The following is a 17,834-nucleotide window of genomic DNA, read 5'->3' as shown; positions in this document are numbered from 1 at the left end:
ACCCACCGCAGATGTGTCTAATTATTTCCCATGTAGTAATAGAGGTGGGAGATGAATGATATTTTGTCATTTTATCTTGCCTCAGTTACAGCAGTTGTTGACTGACCTTCCCCATGACCTGCTGGATGACAGTCTCTGCTCCTCTTCTTCAGAACATAACTACAGTGATTGCAGTGACCCTGAGGTTTCTCAACAGTAAGAAATAATTTGGGCAAATGTTCTTGGGATTTCTATTGTGTAAAAATGAAATTTTATATCTCCCAGTATATAGACTATACATAAAGGTACCTAAATTACTCCAAATGGAATTTATTTTAAATACTAATTTACAGCACAAATATTGATACTGCATAATAATCACAACTCACCCGTCTACAACACTACTTTTTATTTCTTTCCAAAGAAATCGGCAGTGGGACCCAGAACCCCACTGGGAAGATGAAGGAATACCGCAACACCAAAATGTAAGTGTTTCCTTATGGCTAAATGTGTTTTTTTTTTTTCCTGCTACCCTCATCCTAGGAGCTGTATTCCTAATATACATCTTCTTGTTTAGCAGTATAAGAATAGTTATACAGACGAAACAAATCCAGCACAGTATATGGGCCAACAAACTGGACCTCCCAGAAGCCAAGGAGTTGGAGAAAAAATACCAAATGGATGGGGACCTCTTAATGGTGACAAAGAAGAGAACATTTTTACCAATAAATACAACTATCTCAAAGAGCTTGCTAATGAGCAATCCAATGTAGGAACCTTTCACAGTGAAAGTCAATATGATGAACTTGACCATTGTTCGACAAGTGAATTGTATCATCTTCCAGAGGACTTTAAACCCTACACTAATGAAGGACATCACATGGCTGATGGCTTTCAAGATGCCAAGCATGAGAAATTTCAGGTCTGTTTTTGATTAACAAAATATTATTCACTAGGAAATAAGATCATTTAATTTGGTCATTTTACTGAATGTAATAATAAAGCAAGCTGATTCTATTTTTAATAGATTTTCAGTGCCTCAGAAGGAAATGGCCATCAACATGCAGAGGCCACCCAAATCAAATACAATCCATACCAATTAAATGTTGCCCGGAAAGATGTAGTTAACCAAGATCCAACAAGAAGGAATGACCAATATGACGATCTTCAACGAGAGTTCCTGGACACTGGAGAATGTGAGAAGAATAAAATGTCCATTGCTTATTCTGTCTTCTAAAGTACTGTGATAATAACACCTATGCTTTCAGGTACTTCAAGCAATATGCAATTTGTACAACTTCAAGTTCTTTACAAAGCAAGGGGAAGACAACTTGAAGAATTAAACAGAAAGCTAGAAGAAAGTGAACGTCAACTAAGATACCTCAATCATCAGCTTGCAATAGTAAAAGGTACAAATATTTTTTTATTGTTCTATGTCTTTTTGTTTTTCTTTGTTTTCAAACCTTCTGATTGTTTGCACATAGTGGGGGAAATCAATTTTGGGGGAGTATGTGAGTATTCTACACATCCATTCAATAATAATTTAGTTTATAATATATCCCAGAGTGATACGAGGGGTCTTCTACAGAAAATCCAACGTGTTCTCTTTTTTTTTTTTTTATCTTTTTGTAACAAAAGGTTCTTGACGTTCTTTCTTTTTTAAATGCTTATAACTACTTTATTGTGTGACAGCACCAGGACTGATTTCAGGTAGTCTATCAGAGAGGGGTACTTGTGTATTTTGGCGGCGCCCATCGCATCGCATACCATAAGGCATGCGATGCGATATCGCGCAATGCCATCAAATTTTAAAATTGTATATGGCATACAATACGATGCGATTAAACATTGTATAAGCACCCTAATGGGTGCTTACAATGTTAAATGCACCCCCACGCCACCCCCCCCCCCACTATAAATGTGAACCCGAAGCGTGGCGAGCGCGGCGGTACGCGTCCTCCGACCTTTTCATACCCCCACTATGCACGTCGGCGTGGAGTTGAGAATAGAAAGTGTGGCGAGCGGACGCGGATTCCTGTGAAGCCCGCGAGGGGACTCCGATCCCTGTGAAGGTATCCGCGTCCCTTCGCGGGGCTCACTGCGCTCGCCACGCTTTGGGCTCGGTGGCTCGCTGCGCTCACCACACTTTCTATTCTCAACTCCACGCCGACGTGGATAGTGGGGGTATGAAAAGGTCGGAGGACGCGTACCGCCGCCCCTCGCGGCCTCGCTGCGCTCGCCACGCTTCGGGCTCACGTATATAGTGGGGGGGTGGCGTGGGGGTGCATTCAACATTGTAAGCACCCATTACGGTGCTTATACAATCTTTCATCGTATAGGGGCCAAAAATCGCGTCACATCGCATGCTATCGGGTGCATGGCATGCGATGCGACGCGATTAAAACATTGCGCGATGGAAATTGGGGGCGCCGCTATAATACACAAGTACCCAGAGAGGTATTAAAAAAATGTGTGTGGTTATTACACAAATCTAAAATCTAAATTTGCACCGATCCTATAGCACATAAATGTGATAATGTAGTGTGACAATGGAATACAGGTTGAGTATCCCTTATCCAAAAATGCTTGGGACCAGAAGATTTTTGGATGATAGATTATTCTGTATTTTGGTATATTTTTATATTTGAATGAGGTATCTTGCATTTATGTTGTATAAGCAAATGAAATACACACAAATATATTTTATTTGTGCATGAAACAAGGTTTGTGTACAATCTTAGACACTGAATTTGAATGCCAAGCAATAATGTCCTTGCACATATTTAGTGCCAGTTACAGATGTCCCCAATAGTGCCAGTTACAGATGTAGCCAGTAGGTTTTTAGCAAAAGGAAATAAATTTTGGATGCTATGGTATTTGGTATTCGCTATGGTATTCGGAATAATTTGGATAAGGGATACTCAACCTGTTTGTATATCACTGACTTATTTAGATGAGAAAGATGGATTAGCTATCACCCTTCAAGAATCACAGATGTTACTTCAGAATTCCAGGGATGTGGAGCTTCAGCTACGAGGTCAGATGGCTGCTCTGGAGAAAACCGTTGATGGTTTAACCTCAAATGATGAGCAGGTCAGAGTCTTTAAAATACCAGTTATGCATATACCTGTAATGTCTGCTAATGTGTTTGCTATCCTTCCAATACTTTCATTAATTGAACCCTTAAACATGTGATGTAAAATCCAAAAATGGCTTAGTATTTTGGTCTAATGCTTCCATGAGTACTGGCTTTGTGCAAATGTACCTGAAAGAATTGATGCTGTTTTGAAGGCAAATGGTACTCACACCAAGCATTGATTTGATTTAGATTTATCTTCTGGTCATTTGCTTTGCATTTTATGACAAGATTGAATACCTCTGGTTTTGAAACCATTCTTACTTTTGCAGCATTTTATTCCCATACCTGCCTAAAACGTGTGCACAGTATTGTAAATGTGGAGGTCTGGAAATTTCAGTAGAACGGTTAGGGGGAGGCTTCATGCCCCTGTAGCTTTTTGATGAGATTCACCTACAGATTTGTAAAATGATATAAAACGTATCCCTAGATTCCCTTAGCACAATTCCTGCTGACACCTCCTGTCTGAGGTGGTGGTTGCAGCTGACACATTCACCCTAATTGTCCTGCATCCTTCTGTCATTCCAGCCCTCCAGTGACACCCAAGCTCCATCTCCTTTCTGTCTATCCGGCCTCTTGGTGTCTGTCCAGTCCCACAGTGTAGCTTTAGCTCCCTCATTACTCCGAGTCCAGACCACACTCCCTTGCCTTATCAATGATATGCCACAATTCACACAAAACAGTACACCTTTATTCCACCCGCTTGAATGGGAATATTAACAAGGCTTCCCATACCCGAAACATGCCTTTTGCAGTCCAAAATTTTATGGTCGGTAGGGAGTCGGGAAAGCGCCCCACTTAGGTAAATAGATGTAGGTATATTGTAATACTTTTTCTTGAAATAATTGAAACTTTGTCTTTATTGTGATGTATTTTTTTAGTACGTGTTCTCTTGTTTTATATATAGTTGAGAAAGGAGTTAAAAGTTTCCAAACTTGCAATGGACAGCATGCAGCAGCAGGTAATGGACTTGCGCCGTGCTGATTCGATCCACAGAGCCAGGGAACAACATGAGGCAGTTGTGTCCATGCTTAAACAGAAGAATGAGGAGCAAGTGCTGTCTCTGCAACAAAAGCTGGACGAGGTTAATGCAGCTCTGCAGCAGCAGGTATATATGCTAAATACAGTAACTCCATGAACTTAACTACTGAAAATGTTTTTAATTTATGGGGCATATCAAGTTTAACACAAGGTTTTGCTGGGAATAAATGTAAGCTACTATCGTGTCCTTTTTTTCAGTTTCCACAGGTATTCTCACTGTGGTCAATTGAAAAAATGTGAGCGTGAAATAAAAATATAAAAAAATTACAAATCTTGGGTAACAGAGATGTTAATCGCCCCTCCCCCCAAAAACTTCTAAAGTTCAATGCACCTTTCCCGTCCATACAACACCCTCATATATACATGACTGTCCTGCATCTTTTATCCCATTCTTTGATACTTTGCAACATTTCACTCCAATAATTACTTGTTCTTATTGGTCTAATTAAGCTAATTGAAAATATAATTGGTCCTTTTGAGGGGGGGGGGGGGGGGGTTCTGAACCCAGAGGTACTGAACCATGCCTCAACATTTTTACTTCAAAGTAATGATTTCCCATGATTGGTGTTTTCATCATGACGCTGGTGTTCCCTTCCCAATTTAAGGTATTTGTTTTTGTCAACTTTCTGTACTTTTAGTGTTTTTTTTTTTTTTTTTTTTTTTTTTTTTGTGATTTTGCTTACAGTTTTTTTTTTGTTTGTTTGTTTTTTTTTGTAGGGGAAAAAAAAAACCTTTTGTAGTGTAATGACTTATTGTTTCTCCGGTACTTGTGTATTATCACGGCGCCCCCGACTTCCATCGCAGGGCATTGTCCAACCACAAACTCGTATCGCATGCCATGCCATATGATCGCATGCGATGAGACACGATTTTTAATTGTACAGGCACCCAGACCCGATTTTAGATTGTACACCCACCCTGATGGGTAATGACAATGTTAAATGCCCCCCCATTGTTAACGCCACCCCACTATCAACGGCAACCCGAAGTGTGGTGAGCGGCGGCGGTACGCGTCTTCCGACCTTTTCATACCCCCCACTATCCACGTCGGCTTGGAGTTGATTTTATATAGTGTGGCGAACGCAGCGAGGGGACGCGTAATACTTGTAAAGTAATGCGAGGCTCGCTGCTCTCGCCACGCTTCGGGCTCGGTGGCTTGCTGCGCTCGCCACACTATATAAAATCAACTCCACACCGATGTGGATAGTGGGGGTATGAAAAGGTCGGAGGACGCGTACCTCCGCCCCTCGTGGGCTCGCTGCGCTCACCACGCTTTGGGTTGGCGTTGATAGTGGGGTGGCGTTAACAATGGGGGGCATTTAACATTGTCATTACCCATCCGGGTGGGGATACAATTAAAAATCGTGTCTGGGTGGGCATTTAACATTGAAATCGCCTTGCATGCCATTATAATGGCATGCGATGCGACGCAATATTAAAATTGTGTGTATATATATATATATATATATATATATATATATATATATATATATATATATATATATATATATATGTGTTAGGCCAGCGCTCCACAGCTCAGTTCCTGGCAATGGCACCAGGTGCCTTCCTCTGGTAACCCCACAGAATATCAGGCTGCACTCCGGCGACTTGAAAAGAATAAGACGGAGACCTGTTTCTTATATCAACGTTTTGAGACTTTTAATCTGATGACGAGATTAAAAGTCTTGAAACGTTGATATAAGAAACAGGTCTCTGTCTTATTATTTTCAAGTTGCCAGAGTGCCGCCTGATATTTTGTCTGCTGGGAAAATTTACAGCTTTCAATTGAGTGTATCCCTTGTGCATTACCTAGTGTTCATTAAGCATAATATTGTAACATTATTATTATTATTATTATTATTATTATTATTATTATTATTATTATTATTATTATTATTATTATTTTTATTTATTTTTCTTCTATTACTCTTAAAATAGAAGGAGATGTGTAGTCAGCTAGGGGAACAAGTGAAACAAGCTGAGAGAAAGCAAGAAGAGAGCAAACTGGAGAAAACAGAAGTTATAAACCGCTTGTCTAGGAGTCTGGAAGAAAGTCAGAAACAGTGTGCAAGTCTCTTACATGCAGGTAAGATCCTTAATGCCGTTCCAATGTCAGTAGAATATATTGTTATAAAAGCAGTGCACTTTGCTGTCTTTCTTTTTTTGTATTATCAGCCCTGGGCAAAATCGGTAGACTTAATGATTATGTGCATATAAATAGATATTTTTGTATATACTGTGCACAGAAACTTTGTTTCAATGGTGTAGTGTAAATTTAATTGGTTGTGAAATTTATGGTTAGATGCTACCCATACACTTATGCGATTACGTTCAACACAATATCGGGCTCGATTTCCCTTGAAGCTCACCTTTCGATAAATCGCATCAAAACTGCTTTTTTGACATACAGTTGTGCATACAATCATGCAATTTATCGAATGCCCCTTGCCATAATTGAATGCGATTGCATCGAAAGCTGTAAAAAACACCGGATTGTCGAACAGATCTGTGCACAGTTGGTGGAAGAGGAGTGGCCAGGAAGTGAGCAGAAATCTTCAGGAATCGAAAGTCGCATTTAGAAATATCAAATGCGCACAAAACAGCATTTGACCACACGTACAATTCGAGAAATATTATGTGCAGCACATAAGACCGTGAGATTCGACCAGCCTGCCCGCACAACGCCTCACATGGTACACAAAATGTGCATACAATCGTTCGATTTATCGAACAGATGTGGTCGAAATCGAATGCTTGTATGGGCAGCATAAGGGTCTGAATCTGCGTTGGCTATTTCTATTGCCAAAGATGGTGAAAGTCGGGAACGCTGTGTTAAGTCTCACTATCTGAGCCCAGACACTGCTGGGGAGTTTCTGAATCTGGTCAAGAAAATCCCCAACAATACAGCAGCATTTGGGGTTTAGATGCACTACATGAAGAGTACATTTTTACAGATGTATATTTTTTGTACCCTTTCGTTTGTCTTCTCTCTATCCTGTGATACTTAGTTAGAAAAATAATGGTGTTCCCTGCTGGATGGAGCATATTAGAGGGAGGAGCACAAAACATGTTGTCTTTTATTTTCTTTCTAAATAGACTCCATACAAGAAACCACAAAGTTGCGGTTGCAGCTTCAACAAGTCCAGTCTTCAAAAATGATAAATGATGGCATGAACAAGGCTTTGCAGGTCGGTGGGCTTTTTTTATTGTTATATTATCTGTAAAACGTTTAATACATCTATAAAAGTTCTTCTAAAGCCTTATGGGTTATATTTAGAAAAGTTATGTTTTGGGCTGTAAGTAAGAGACCTGTAATATACATTTTTATGTTTTGTTCATTTGTTTAGGAAGAAGTGAATGAACTGAAGCAGCAAATTACAATGTACGAATCTGCTGCCAGAATTGGAGTTTATATTCATGGGGAAGATCAAGAAGAACTGTCTGATTCCTATGTTGATTTGGGAATTAAGAAAGTAAACTGGCAAAAGTCACGATTCCACAGGTATTACTCCTCCGGCCCATTAAATATTCCCCCCCCCCCCCCCCCCCCCCCCCCCCCAATGTACAGATGTTTCCACACTAACCCATTAGCAAACTCTGCCAAGGATCATGCAAACTACCATATGGTTTTGTACTGAATTTGCTTCTTAGTTGCATTACTAGTGTGATGAAGTACCATGCGCGAGGACCATGGACACGGCCACTAGCATTGCATTCTGCAGCAATGTGCGACGTGGGCGCTAACCTGGTCAAAAAGACAGGCCAAGACTAGTGAGGCGCACTATGCATCCTGCCATGTAGTGCTCTGGTTCATCTGTGACTTAGGGCCTTATTCTGGTTCAATCCTTCTGGCAAATTCCTTCTTAGATGGACAAAACCATGTACAAAGATGTAAAATGTGCAGAGAGAATTAGATTTGGGTGAGTTATTTTGTTTCTGTGCAGGGAAAATAATGGCTGCTTTATTTTTACACTGCAATATAGATCTCACTTTGAAGTAAAACCCCACCCAAATCTAACTCTCTCTACACAAGTAACATATACCCCACCTGCAGTGCACATGGGTTTTGTCCATATAAGAAGAAGTTTGCCAGAAGGAGTGAACCAGAATAAGACCCTTAATACGCCATTGAGACAAAAATACTAATTCCACTCCCACAATATACTACAAGAAACTTTGGATACGGCAACAGTGTGACACATATGCTTAAATCAGATATAGGTAAGCAAGTCTGAGAATAGGTATCTGTGGCACAGCATGTAAGGTGCTCCATGTATTTCGGCCCTATGATTCAAATGGGATGGGTGAATGAGAACACTTCTGTGTAGAAAGGTACTGTGTTACCGGGAGCTGCTTAGGGCTACTGTACTGCAAATCTCACATACCTTTTCTGCAAGGAGAAATGGCATATTATACAATTGTCACAGGTCTACAATAGTGCAGCCATATAAAGCACACAACTTAAGTTACTCAGTACATACAGTCTCTATTATCAGGAACATCCATTGTTTATTTTTTTTGTGCAGGACAATCCATTCTAATGGTGTTAGAAAAGACCTTTCTTCAGAGGAGATGATTATGGAGCTGAAAACAGAACTTGAGCGATGTTTAAGGAGTAATAAAACAAAACGGCAACAGGTTGTTCAGCTGCAATCTGATTTGAGGGCTTCTCAGTCAAAAATGGAGGAACTAATTGCATTACTTGAAAGGACAGAAAAAGAAGTTAAGGAATACAAGGTAGGTTTAGTATGCTAGTGAATGACTCCGATGGATAGAAACCTTCTTTTTATTCACTGCTTCGGTCTTCTGCTGACAGGCCAGAGCAGGGAGCATTGAGAAAATATCAGATTCATCATCACCATACAGGCACATGGCAGCTGGTGATCAGGAAATTCAAAGACTACAAGATGAAAAGAAGCAGCTGCAGCAAGAAATTGAGGTAAAATACATGCTTTCTAAAAATAAATGGAATCTGGCAAACATGTTTTTTTTTTTTTTCTTTCCCCTTTCAGCCTATGATGGATGCTGGTACTGTGGGGTATGATGGATTCTGGTAGGAACTGTGCACCAAGGAGTAAACTTCTTTAGAGAAGTGCAGCCTGTGGCTCCTCCTCCCTCATACCCTCCCCTGTCCTCAGGAACCAGTTTTTTCACTGTTTTAGAGCTGTCAGCTGTACGCTATACAGAGCCATTATAGTGGTGGTCCTGGAGGTCCCAGGAGGGAGGTGGTGGTGCTGAGCTCTGTGGCCCATCTCAATCTCCTCAGCGGCATCCTGTCCTGGGTTTCCCATCTGGGAGTGAAATCTCCTCCCTGAGTCCAGTGGTCCTCCCCCAGCCAATCAGCCGCTGGCTCCAGAGGAGCTCTGCGGCTGATTGGATATTCGTGACTCCATAGGAATCTCATTCAATTTTCTAATACTGGGGTCTGGGAGGACGAAATTCCTGTTTTTGGAGGAGTCCTCTGACGCAAATATTCACCACAGGTCTGTTGACGGATGCCTTCATCAAGGCTCTTGCCGTTCATTCTGCTATCATCTCTCTTTTACAAGAGGCTGTAATATCCCCGGTGCCTCTCACATGGGGTGGGAGTTCTACTCCAACCTGGGGTGAAGTTTAATAGGATGAGAGATTTGGTAAGAAATCTCCAGTTTTCTTAAAAAGGCAATCATTTTACACTGCAAAATCAAACTGGTTAGTTTGTCTTAATCCATTCCATTGTTTCTTTTAAATAACTTTGGTTTATGTTTATACTTTTATGTCTGTTAGAAGCATTTATTGTGTATTCAAGAACTTTCTGCAAATGAGGAGAAATTGAAGGTCACAAACCAACAACTTTGCAGTGAAATGAGGAAAATGTTTGAAGACTTTGATAACGATAAGAAGGAATCTATAGAGAGGTAACAAGAAAATTTATTTTACTGCAAAACATGATGAGTGTTAAAAATAGTGCTGATTATAGTCTTAAGCTGGGTACACACTAGCCACTTTTTTTTTTTTTTAGCTGGAACCTCAGGTCTTTGTTCCAGGCCCCCAGTTTGGAAACCACTACTTACTATCCCTATAAATTAAAAACTACAGACAGACTCTCAAAAATTCCCAAAACAGCCTGCACTTTGCAGACTATAACATATTTCTCTGGGTGTTTAAAACTGATTTAGTAAAATATAAAATAAAACACTAACTTTTGATCTAACTGGGTGGAAGGATGCTTGCAGTAATTTAATATAATGTTTACATATTTTTGCATCAAATACATTTCACTTAGTTGCTATTGTACAGTGGTTAGCTGTATGTTATTAGAAGCAAGCCGAGGAGGTGCTGATTGGTTTCTCCTACTGCCATTCTCAGCTGTCTGAGGAAATGCTTAAAGATGGTGAAACCTGCCACCTCATTAAAGTATAGTGAGCTGGGTGGGACAAAATGTTAGTCTTGATGCTCTTCATAGCATGGAGAGACCAGGGAAGCTGTGTTTTATTAACAGAAGACAATGAAACTCGCAAGAGTTGTGGGGGGATGGACATCAACATTAATGCATCTTTGTTGTAACAATGATACCTAAAGGCATTTTTGGTAGACCCTGTGAGGGATATTTGATATGTTCTGATATTATGAAACTGGAATTATCATAGCAATCTTGTCAATAAATCTCAAGTATCAGGGCGATCCAGACTGTGTAGAATTTCATAAAGTACCCAAACTCTTTTCTATACCATAAGCATCCAGTGACCAGAAGTTCCCCTGTCCCCAAATAGTTTCAGAGAAAAGACTGAATCTACAAAACTCTGTTGCTTTTCATTTTTTAAATATTACTATAATGGTTCATATAAATAAAAATGAATTTCTTTAAGAGCCATCTGAAATGTGCCCGGTAATTAAATAGCGTATAATCAATTCATTCCAGGTGTGAGCGCACTTATGAACAGCATCACGAAGACATTAGGAAACATTTAATAAAGGAGTTAAGTGAGACGTTTGGAGCAGATAATGAGCATCTGTGTCAGGCTTATGAGGCAAAAGTTGCCCAGTTACAGTAAGTGATGATTTGTTTAATAGAAGTACCACGCTTGGTTTATTTTCCATACAAATGACAACTTTTATCACAATGTTGCAGATCTCAGATCAATGAAATGACTAATGAGATGACTGCAGTGCAAGAGTGCTATATAGCAGTCTGTAAAGAGAAGGATACTCTTGAAGATAATGTCAGAGACAGTGTAAGAAAAGAATTCCAACTAAGTGAAGAGAAGGTACTTGTGTTTTTTAATAGTAATTGGATGAATAATCTTTTGTTCAAAAGTAATCTCTAATGTTTACTTTCATTTATAGTTGAGAGAGAAATTACTGCAAGACAAAGAAAAGGCTTTAGAAGCTCTCAAACTACAGCTAGATGTCATACACCAGACCTCCATGTCTGAAGCACAAACTCTATGCCAGAGAGAAAAGGAGGAGATGACCAAACAATTTGAAGTTCAGTTGGCATTCGCAAAAGACTGTTGGATAAAGGATCATCAACAGGTTTCGTGATTTATTTCATCAATTTAACTTTCCATTGTATATGCATGTTCCTGCCTTCCCTGATAACTGCATCCATACCAAATTGATAGTTAATGGAAAGTAAAGGTTCCAACTAGCCGTGTCACAGATATTTGATATCTGGAATACTCTAATTAGGACATGGTATAACCTGACATGTTTCTGTACTACTGGCCGTCTTTTCTGGATCAGCTGATTGGATAGCTGTGGCAGCCTTCCAATTGGCTGGATTCTGTGCAAGTTTCTCAGTAGAGGTGAAATTCTATCTGTCATAGCAGAAGAATGTGTGGCACAGAGCCTGAGCATCTCCTGGATGACTCAACAAGTTGATATACACCGTAACATTTTGTTGGTCTAAAAAAAATCTGATTTAGCATTAGCTGAGTTTATTTTAACTAGGTAAATCTAGAGCAACCCTTTTTATTAAACACAAAAAAACAATTAGTTGTTTGTTCGCTTTTTAGAGTCGTACTGATTTTTATGCAATACACACCTGTTAGAGGTTTTTACGGATTCGGCATGAAAAGCCGGCGGTCGGTAGCCCAGCGTTCAAAATCCCGACGCTGGAATCCCGAACGCCGAAATCCCGACAAGGGGGGGATGTGGATCGCCCCCCCTTGCAGGCTCGCTGCGCTCGCCACGCAGCGGGCCCGGTGCCTTGCTACGCTCGGCACACTAATTTATTCTCCCTCCGAGGGTGTCGTGGACACCCACGAGGGGAGAAAGTGTCGGGATTTCGGCGGTCGGGATTCCGGCGTCGGGATTTTGAACGCCGGGATCCCGACCGCCAGGGATTAAAACTGCATCCCGTTTTTTACAGTGTATAACGGTTTATTATTTGTTCATCTAGAAAATGGAAATCACAATTCAAGATGTAGAGAAGGAGTGGAGGTGTAAACTAGATGCAGCGTTAAGAGATGCCAAAGTCCAGTCAGGGCAGCATTTAGAAGATCATGCTATTCAGACAGAACAGACGTTATGCACTCGAACTGCATTGGAAACCGAGCAGCTGGAGGAACTAAAAGTTGCACTACAGAATGCTGAGCAAGATAAGAAGAAAGCCGTGCGTGAGGCTCAAATGCAACTTGAAATACAGCATCGGGAATATTTTTCTAATCAGGTACTAAAATGAAAATGCTTCCTCTGAATGTAAATGTTCTGCTTATGCTGCCCATACACATAGACATTTGTCAGTCCAAGTTGTCCGGTTTAGGGAAGAGAGGCCCAAAATTGCTTTGTTCATGGCATAGCAGTGTTTGGGTACTGCACGTTGTTTTGTAGCCTTGAACTTGCTCACGTTGTGTGTGCTGTACGAAGAGGTGGTAACTGACAAATGTCTCATAACCCTACATTATTTGACTTTTACAATGTCAAATAACCTATAGAGAAATTCCCTTTCTCTACATTATCTGCAAACATCTAAAACCTGTTCACTGTCACCATACTATTGTATAGTGATGTAAAATTATCCAGATGTATTAAACAATAGGCGTACATTGGCTGCTTATTGTTTTTTTTTTTTTTTTGGTACTTGTTTCCTAGCAGGGTCTATCAGATCGGGTCGCATCGCATGCGACCCGACCGCATGCGATGCGATCAGACCCGATTTTTCATTGTACAGCCACCCTGATGGGTGATTACTATGTTAAATGCACCCCTCATTGTTAACGCCAACCCGAAGTGTGACAAGTGCAGCGGTACGCGTCCTCCGACCTTTTCATACCCCCACTATCCACGTCGGCGTGGAGTTGATTTTCTATAGTGTGGTGGGCGCAGCGTGGCGAGCGGACGCGGATGACTTCACATGTATTCCGCGACCCCTCGTGGGGCTCGCTGCGCTCGCCACACTATCTACAATCCAACTCCACGCCGACGTGGATAGTGGGGGTATGAAAAGGTTGGAGGACGTGTACCGCCCCTCCTCACGGGCTCGCTGCGCTCGCCACGCTTCGAGTTGACGTTGATAGTGGGGGTGGCGTTTAACAATAGGGGTGCATTTAACATAGTAATCACCCATCAGGATGGCTGTACAATAAAAAATTGGGTCTGGGGGTGCATTTAACATTGTACACCCACCCTGATGGGTGATTACTATGTAAAATCGGGTCTGATCGCATCGCATGCCATTATAATGGCATGCAATGTTAAAATTGTACAGTAAGCTCTTAAAACCCTATTATCGGGTCCCATCGCGTACCTTAACTAATGGTATGCGATGGGACCCAACGGGCGCCATGCTAGGAAACAAGTACCTTTTTTTTTCACATGTCAGCAGGTGCTACCTGGTGGTATGTGTGCTAATGTGGGCGGCTGGCCAAGCACATTTGTGAAAGTCCTAAAGGACAACAGAGAGCATGGCTTGCTAAAGATTTTGGTTCAATCAACATAAAAGTGAAAAGCCAGAACAATGTTCAAACTTGAGTCCATTTTAGGAAAATGGTTCAGACCGATATGGAGGACTGAGCGGTCAAGGTTGAAAACAAGAAAGGATTTGTGATGAGGCCAAACTGCGAAGAATACAGTTGTCTACATCAGCTGTATGTCCTTGTTAATTTTTTTTTCTTTTCTGACAGGTGGAAATGGCCTTAACAAAAGCTCATGCTCGATGGTTGCAAGAACTTACTACTTTATCGGAGTACAAGGCCAATTTGCGCCTTGAGAAAGAGAAATGGGAAAGGCTCAATGATGTTAACCTAAAAAAGCAAGTAAGTAATTTTTTGACACATGGAGTTTCTTTATTTAAACTTTAATTGTACAATACTAAATCTGTACTCCTTAAGGTTTTCTAATTCTGAATGATTTGTTTATGGCTTATTCAGTGTTGGACTTGCATAATGGACCCATCTTGTAACTCAACAACCATGTATTTGCATGCACACAGAATACTACATAATCACAATACACCTATTAGACTTGCCCACATAACAGCAGTCTGTACAACATTTTGATGAGAGTAAGGAAAATCCCAGAAGGAATGCGTACAGCTGTAAATTATAATGATGTATTTACCCGTATCACTTTAGGACCACCACTTGTAGCGCAACTCCTATCATTTGGGGGACTATGGAACATACAGTTATGAAGAGGTGTCTGAACTTTTTTTTTTATGGCAAACTAGCTGCTAGAACTATAGTTGCCCTTCATTTATGTTAAAGGATCAGGGGCGTGGCCTGGAGTAGCATGGTATAAGACGCTTCTGCCAGCTCTCCCGCTTCTATCATGAATAACTATCCTGACTGAGACCTACTGTGTGGTTTTTACAAATTATAGGGGCAACCCTTGACCTGGGGACTGAGCACACTGTCGTTGCGGTGCCTCCCTGCATCTGGCGGTGCATGTGCCAGCCGGGTGTTCCTGCGGCCTGACCTAGTGGTGTGGATCTCCGGGGATCAGCGTCTGTCCTCCTGTATTACTTGCAGCTGTTGCTGTGTCCCCCGGTGCCCCTCGCCATCCCCCCTATCCCTGCCCATCTCCCTGAAGAGGAGATGGGCAGGATGCTGCCGCGGTGCCGTCCTGAAACTGGGACGCGCGTGCGTGTGAGACGCACGCGCGTCCCAGTCAGATGGAGTGCCTCTGCGCCGGCGATTGCTGGCGATCCCATCAGAGGATCAGAGGCGCTCCATCTGTACTGTATGTCTATACTTAATTTTTAATATATGCTACTGGTTGCCTCTGCCGAATGGCTCTTTCAGGTGGCTAGGGCGATGCAGGTGCGCGCTGACGGTGCTTAACAAGTCCATCGGGGTTATGTCCTTTTTCTCTCCCCTTCTATCCTTATCTGTTATAGTATTTTATTAATGATGCCTTATATATATTTATATATATATATACCCGGTACTCTTTACCTAGAAGGGCGCCCGTCGTGGTGATCGCGGGTACATTTATGTCTGGCCGCGACGCGACCGACGCGATGCCCGCGATTTCCCATTGAAACCCATGTTAAACATGGAAATCGCGTCGGTCGCGGCCGGCCATAAATGTACCCGCGATGCCCGCGACGCGATGCACCCGATTTCCCATAGGAATCAATGTTAAATGGCCCGACCGACGCGATTTTACTGTTAAATGCCTCAATGGACCCGATGTGGCCATAGGAAACAATGTTAAATGGGCCTTAGAGCCCAAATAGTTACCCTGAACTCTGAAATGGCCCCCCCAATTGTTTACGCCACCCCACGATCAACGTCAACCCGAAGCGTGGCGAGCGCAGCGAGCCCGCGAGGGGCGGCGGTACGCGTCCTCCGACCTTTTCATGCCCTACTATCCACGTCGGCGTGGAGTTGAGAATAGAATAGTGTGGCGAGCGCAGCGAGCCCGAAGCGTGGCGAGCGGACGCGGATACCTTCACAGCTATACGCGTCCCCTCGCGGGCTTCACAGGTGTCCATGGCGACGCGGACACCTGTGAAGCCCGCGAAGGGACGCGTTTAGATGTGAAGGTATCCGCGTCCCCTCGCGGGGCTCGCCACGCTTCGGGCTCGGTGGCTTGCTGCGCTCGCCACACTATTCTATTCTTAACTCCACGCCGACGTGGATAGTGGGGGTATGAAAAGGTCGGAGGACGCGTACCACCGCCCCTCGCGGGCTCGCTGCGCTCGCCACGCTTCGGGTTGACGTTGATCGTGGGGTGGCGTAAACAATTGGGGGGGCCATTTCAGAGTTCAGGGTAACTATTTGGGCTCTAAGGCCCATTTAACATTGTTTCCTATGGTAAAATCGGGTCCATTCAGCCATTTAACATAAAAATCGTGTCCATCGGGCCTTTTAACATTGATTCCTATGGCAAATCGTGGGCATCGCGTCGCGGCCATCGTGTGCACATTTATGGCCGGCCGCGACGCGACCGACGCGATGTCCATGTTTAACATGGTTTTCAATGGGGAAATTGTGGACATCGCATCGGTCGCGTCGCGTCCGGGCATCTTTAGCCCGCATACGACGCGATTTTTTACCTCACGATGCCCACGATCAAGATCGTTGGCGCCCTTCTAGGTAAAGAGTACCATATACCCTAGCCGACTTACATTCTGTAATACGTTGTTGTTTGTGTGTCTGTTTAAACAAGCTATAAAACTCAATAATAATTATTGAATTAAAAAAAAAATGCACTAAAGCTTTCTGTAACGGTTTTTGTTTTACTCAAACCTCAAATAAGGGGTTAGCTGGGATCCAATAACACTATTGCCTACTGGGGTCTTCAGATTCCTGATCATGTTACAACTCATTCTTCTTGCGACATTGTAGGGTTATGGTTGGAGCAAAAAGGTGCCTAGTTGAGTTAGAGCTGCGACTTTCAGTAGTTGTCCATTCATTCTTTTGTAAAGTTTTATAGGATTTACACCTTTTTGCATCTAGTGATGTATACTTTGTTTCTAGAGTTTTTTTCTTGATGTGTACTATCGCTCTCTGTTTCTGGGGCTTTGTTATTAAATAAACTGACAACTTGAAAGCTTCTGGAATTTAGAAGTGGTAGGAGCTAGTGTCCAAAACTATTTTTAAACTGTGAAGCTCATTGCACCCACTTATATACCTAGTGTCTCCAATTAATCTGTGAAAACAATGAATAAAGAATTTTTTTTTTTTGTGTTGAAGCACCCATGGAAACCTTTTAGAGGGAATGGGTAAAGCAAATAAAAATTGAAAGGAGCTGACATGGCATGTTAAACTTCTATTGTGCAAGAACCAAACTCCAACCTGTCTGCCTGCTTGACCTGTGGACAATTTAGTAAAAAAAACCTCTAGGTGCAGCAGCTATACCACTAGATAGCAAGAATTCCTCCTAAGAAAGGCCATTTCCTCTCCTAGTATAAAGACTGTAGAGTTCATGGAATGTTGTGTCCTGCCAAATATATGATCCTTTTCACCTCACTCATGACCTTGGCTGAATTAAGTTGGTACTTGTTTCCTAGAAGGGCGGGCATCGCATGCCATTATAATGGCATGCGATGTGACCGATGCGATGGCCGCGATTTTACATAGAAATGCATGATAAAATGTAAATCGCGTCTATCGCATCGTATGCGGCCAAAAAAATCGCATAAGATGCGACCGACGCGATTACAGATTTTACATAGGGAACAATGTTAAATGGCCCAATTGACCCGATTTTATATAGGGAACAATGTTAAATGGCCCACAGACCCCAA

At 42.1% G+C, this 17,834-nt stretch overlaps 1 protein-coding gene across 4 annotated transcripts in view; it reads left to right on the top strand.

The window, feature by feature from the left end:
- The window catches only part of CEP152 (centrosomal protein 152), a 50,946-nt gene that overhangs the window by 1,823 nt on the left and 31,289 nt on the right, over positions 1-17,834 (top strand). For 3 of the 4 annotated variants that reach the window (XM_083183941.1, XM_083183938.1, XM_083183939.1), the window contains exons 3-20: positions 86-195; positions 404-464; positions 557-901; positions 1,007-1,175; positions 1,248-1,388; positions 2,933-3,072; positions 4,023-4,223; positions 6,095-6,242; positions 7,253-7,344; positions 7,504-7,658; positions 8,683-8,893; positions 8,973-9,095; positions 9,923-10,053; positions 11,058-11,186; positions 11,268-11,403; positions 11,483-11,671; positions 12,540-12,809; positions 14,263-14,394. In XM_083183941.1, the coding sequence (XP_083040067.1) occupies positions 86-195; positions 404-464; positions 557-901; positions 1,007-1,175; positions 1,248-1,388; positions 2,933-3,072; positions 4,023-4,223; positions 6,095-6,242; positions 7,253-7,344; positions 7,504-7,658; positions 8,683-8,893; positions 8,973-9,095; positions 9,923-10,053; positions 11,058-11,186; positions 11,268-11,403; positions 11,483-11,671; positions 12,540-12,809; positions 14,263-14,394 (2,883 nt within the window). The remainder of the gene's footprint in view (positions 1-85; positions 196-403; positions 465-556; positions 902-1,006; positions 1,176-1,247; positions 1,389-2,932; positions 3,073-4,022; positions 4,224-6,094; positions 6,243-7,252; positions 7,345-7,503; positions 7,659-8,682; positions 8,894-8,972; positions 9,096-9,922; positions 10,054-11,057; positions 11,187-11,267; positions 11,404-11,482; positions 11,672-12,539; positions 12,810-14,262; positions 14,395-17,834) is intronic. The other variant, XM_083183940.1, reaches the window with a different exon arrangement.

The sequence above is a fragment of the Crinia signifera genome, chromosome 4 (genome assembly GCF_055691185.1).
Source record: "Crinia signifera chromosome 4, ASM5569118v1, whole genome shotgun sequence".
In the NCBI taxonomy this organism is placed as follows: domain Eukaryota; kingdom Metazoa; phylum Chordata; class Amphibia; order Anura; family Myobatrachidae; genus Crinia; species Crinia signifera.
Note: the sequence above shows the minus strand (reverse complement) of the source record. Positions and strands in the feature narration are given on the sequence as shown.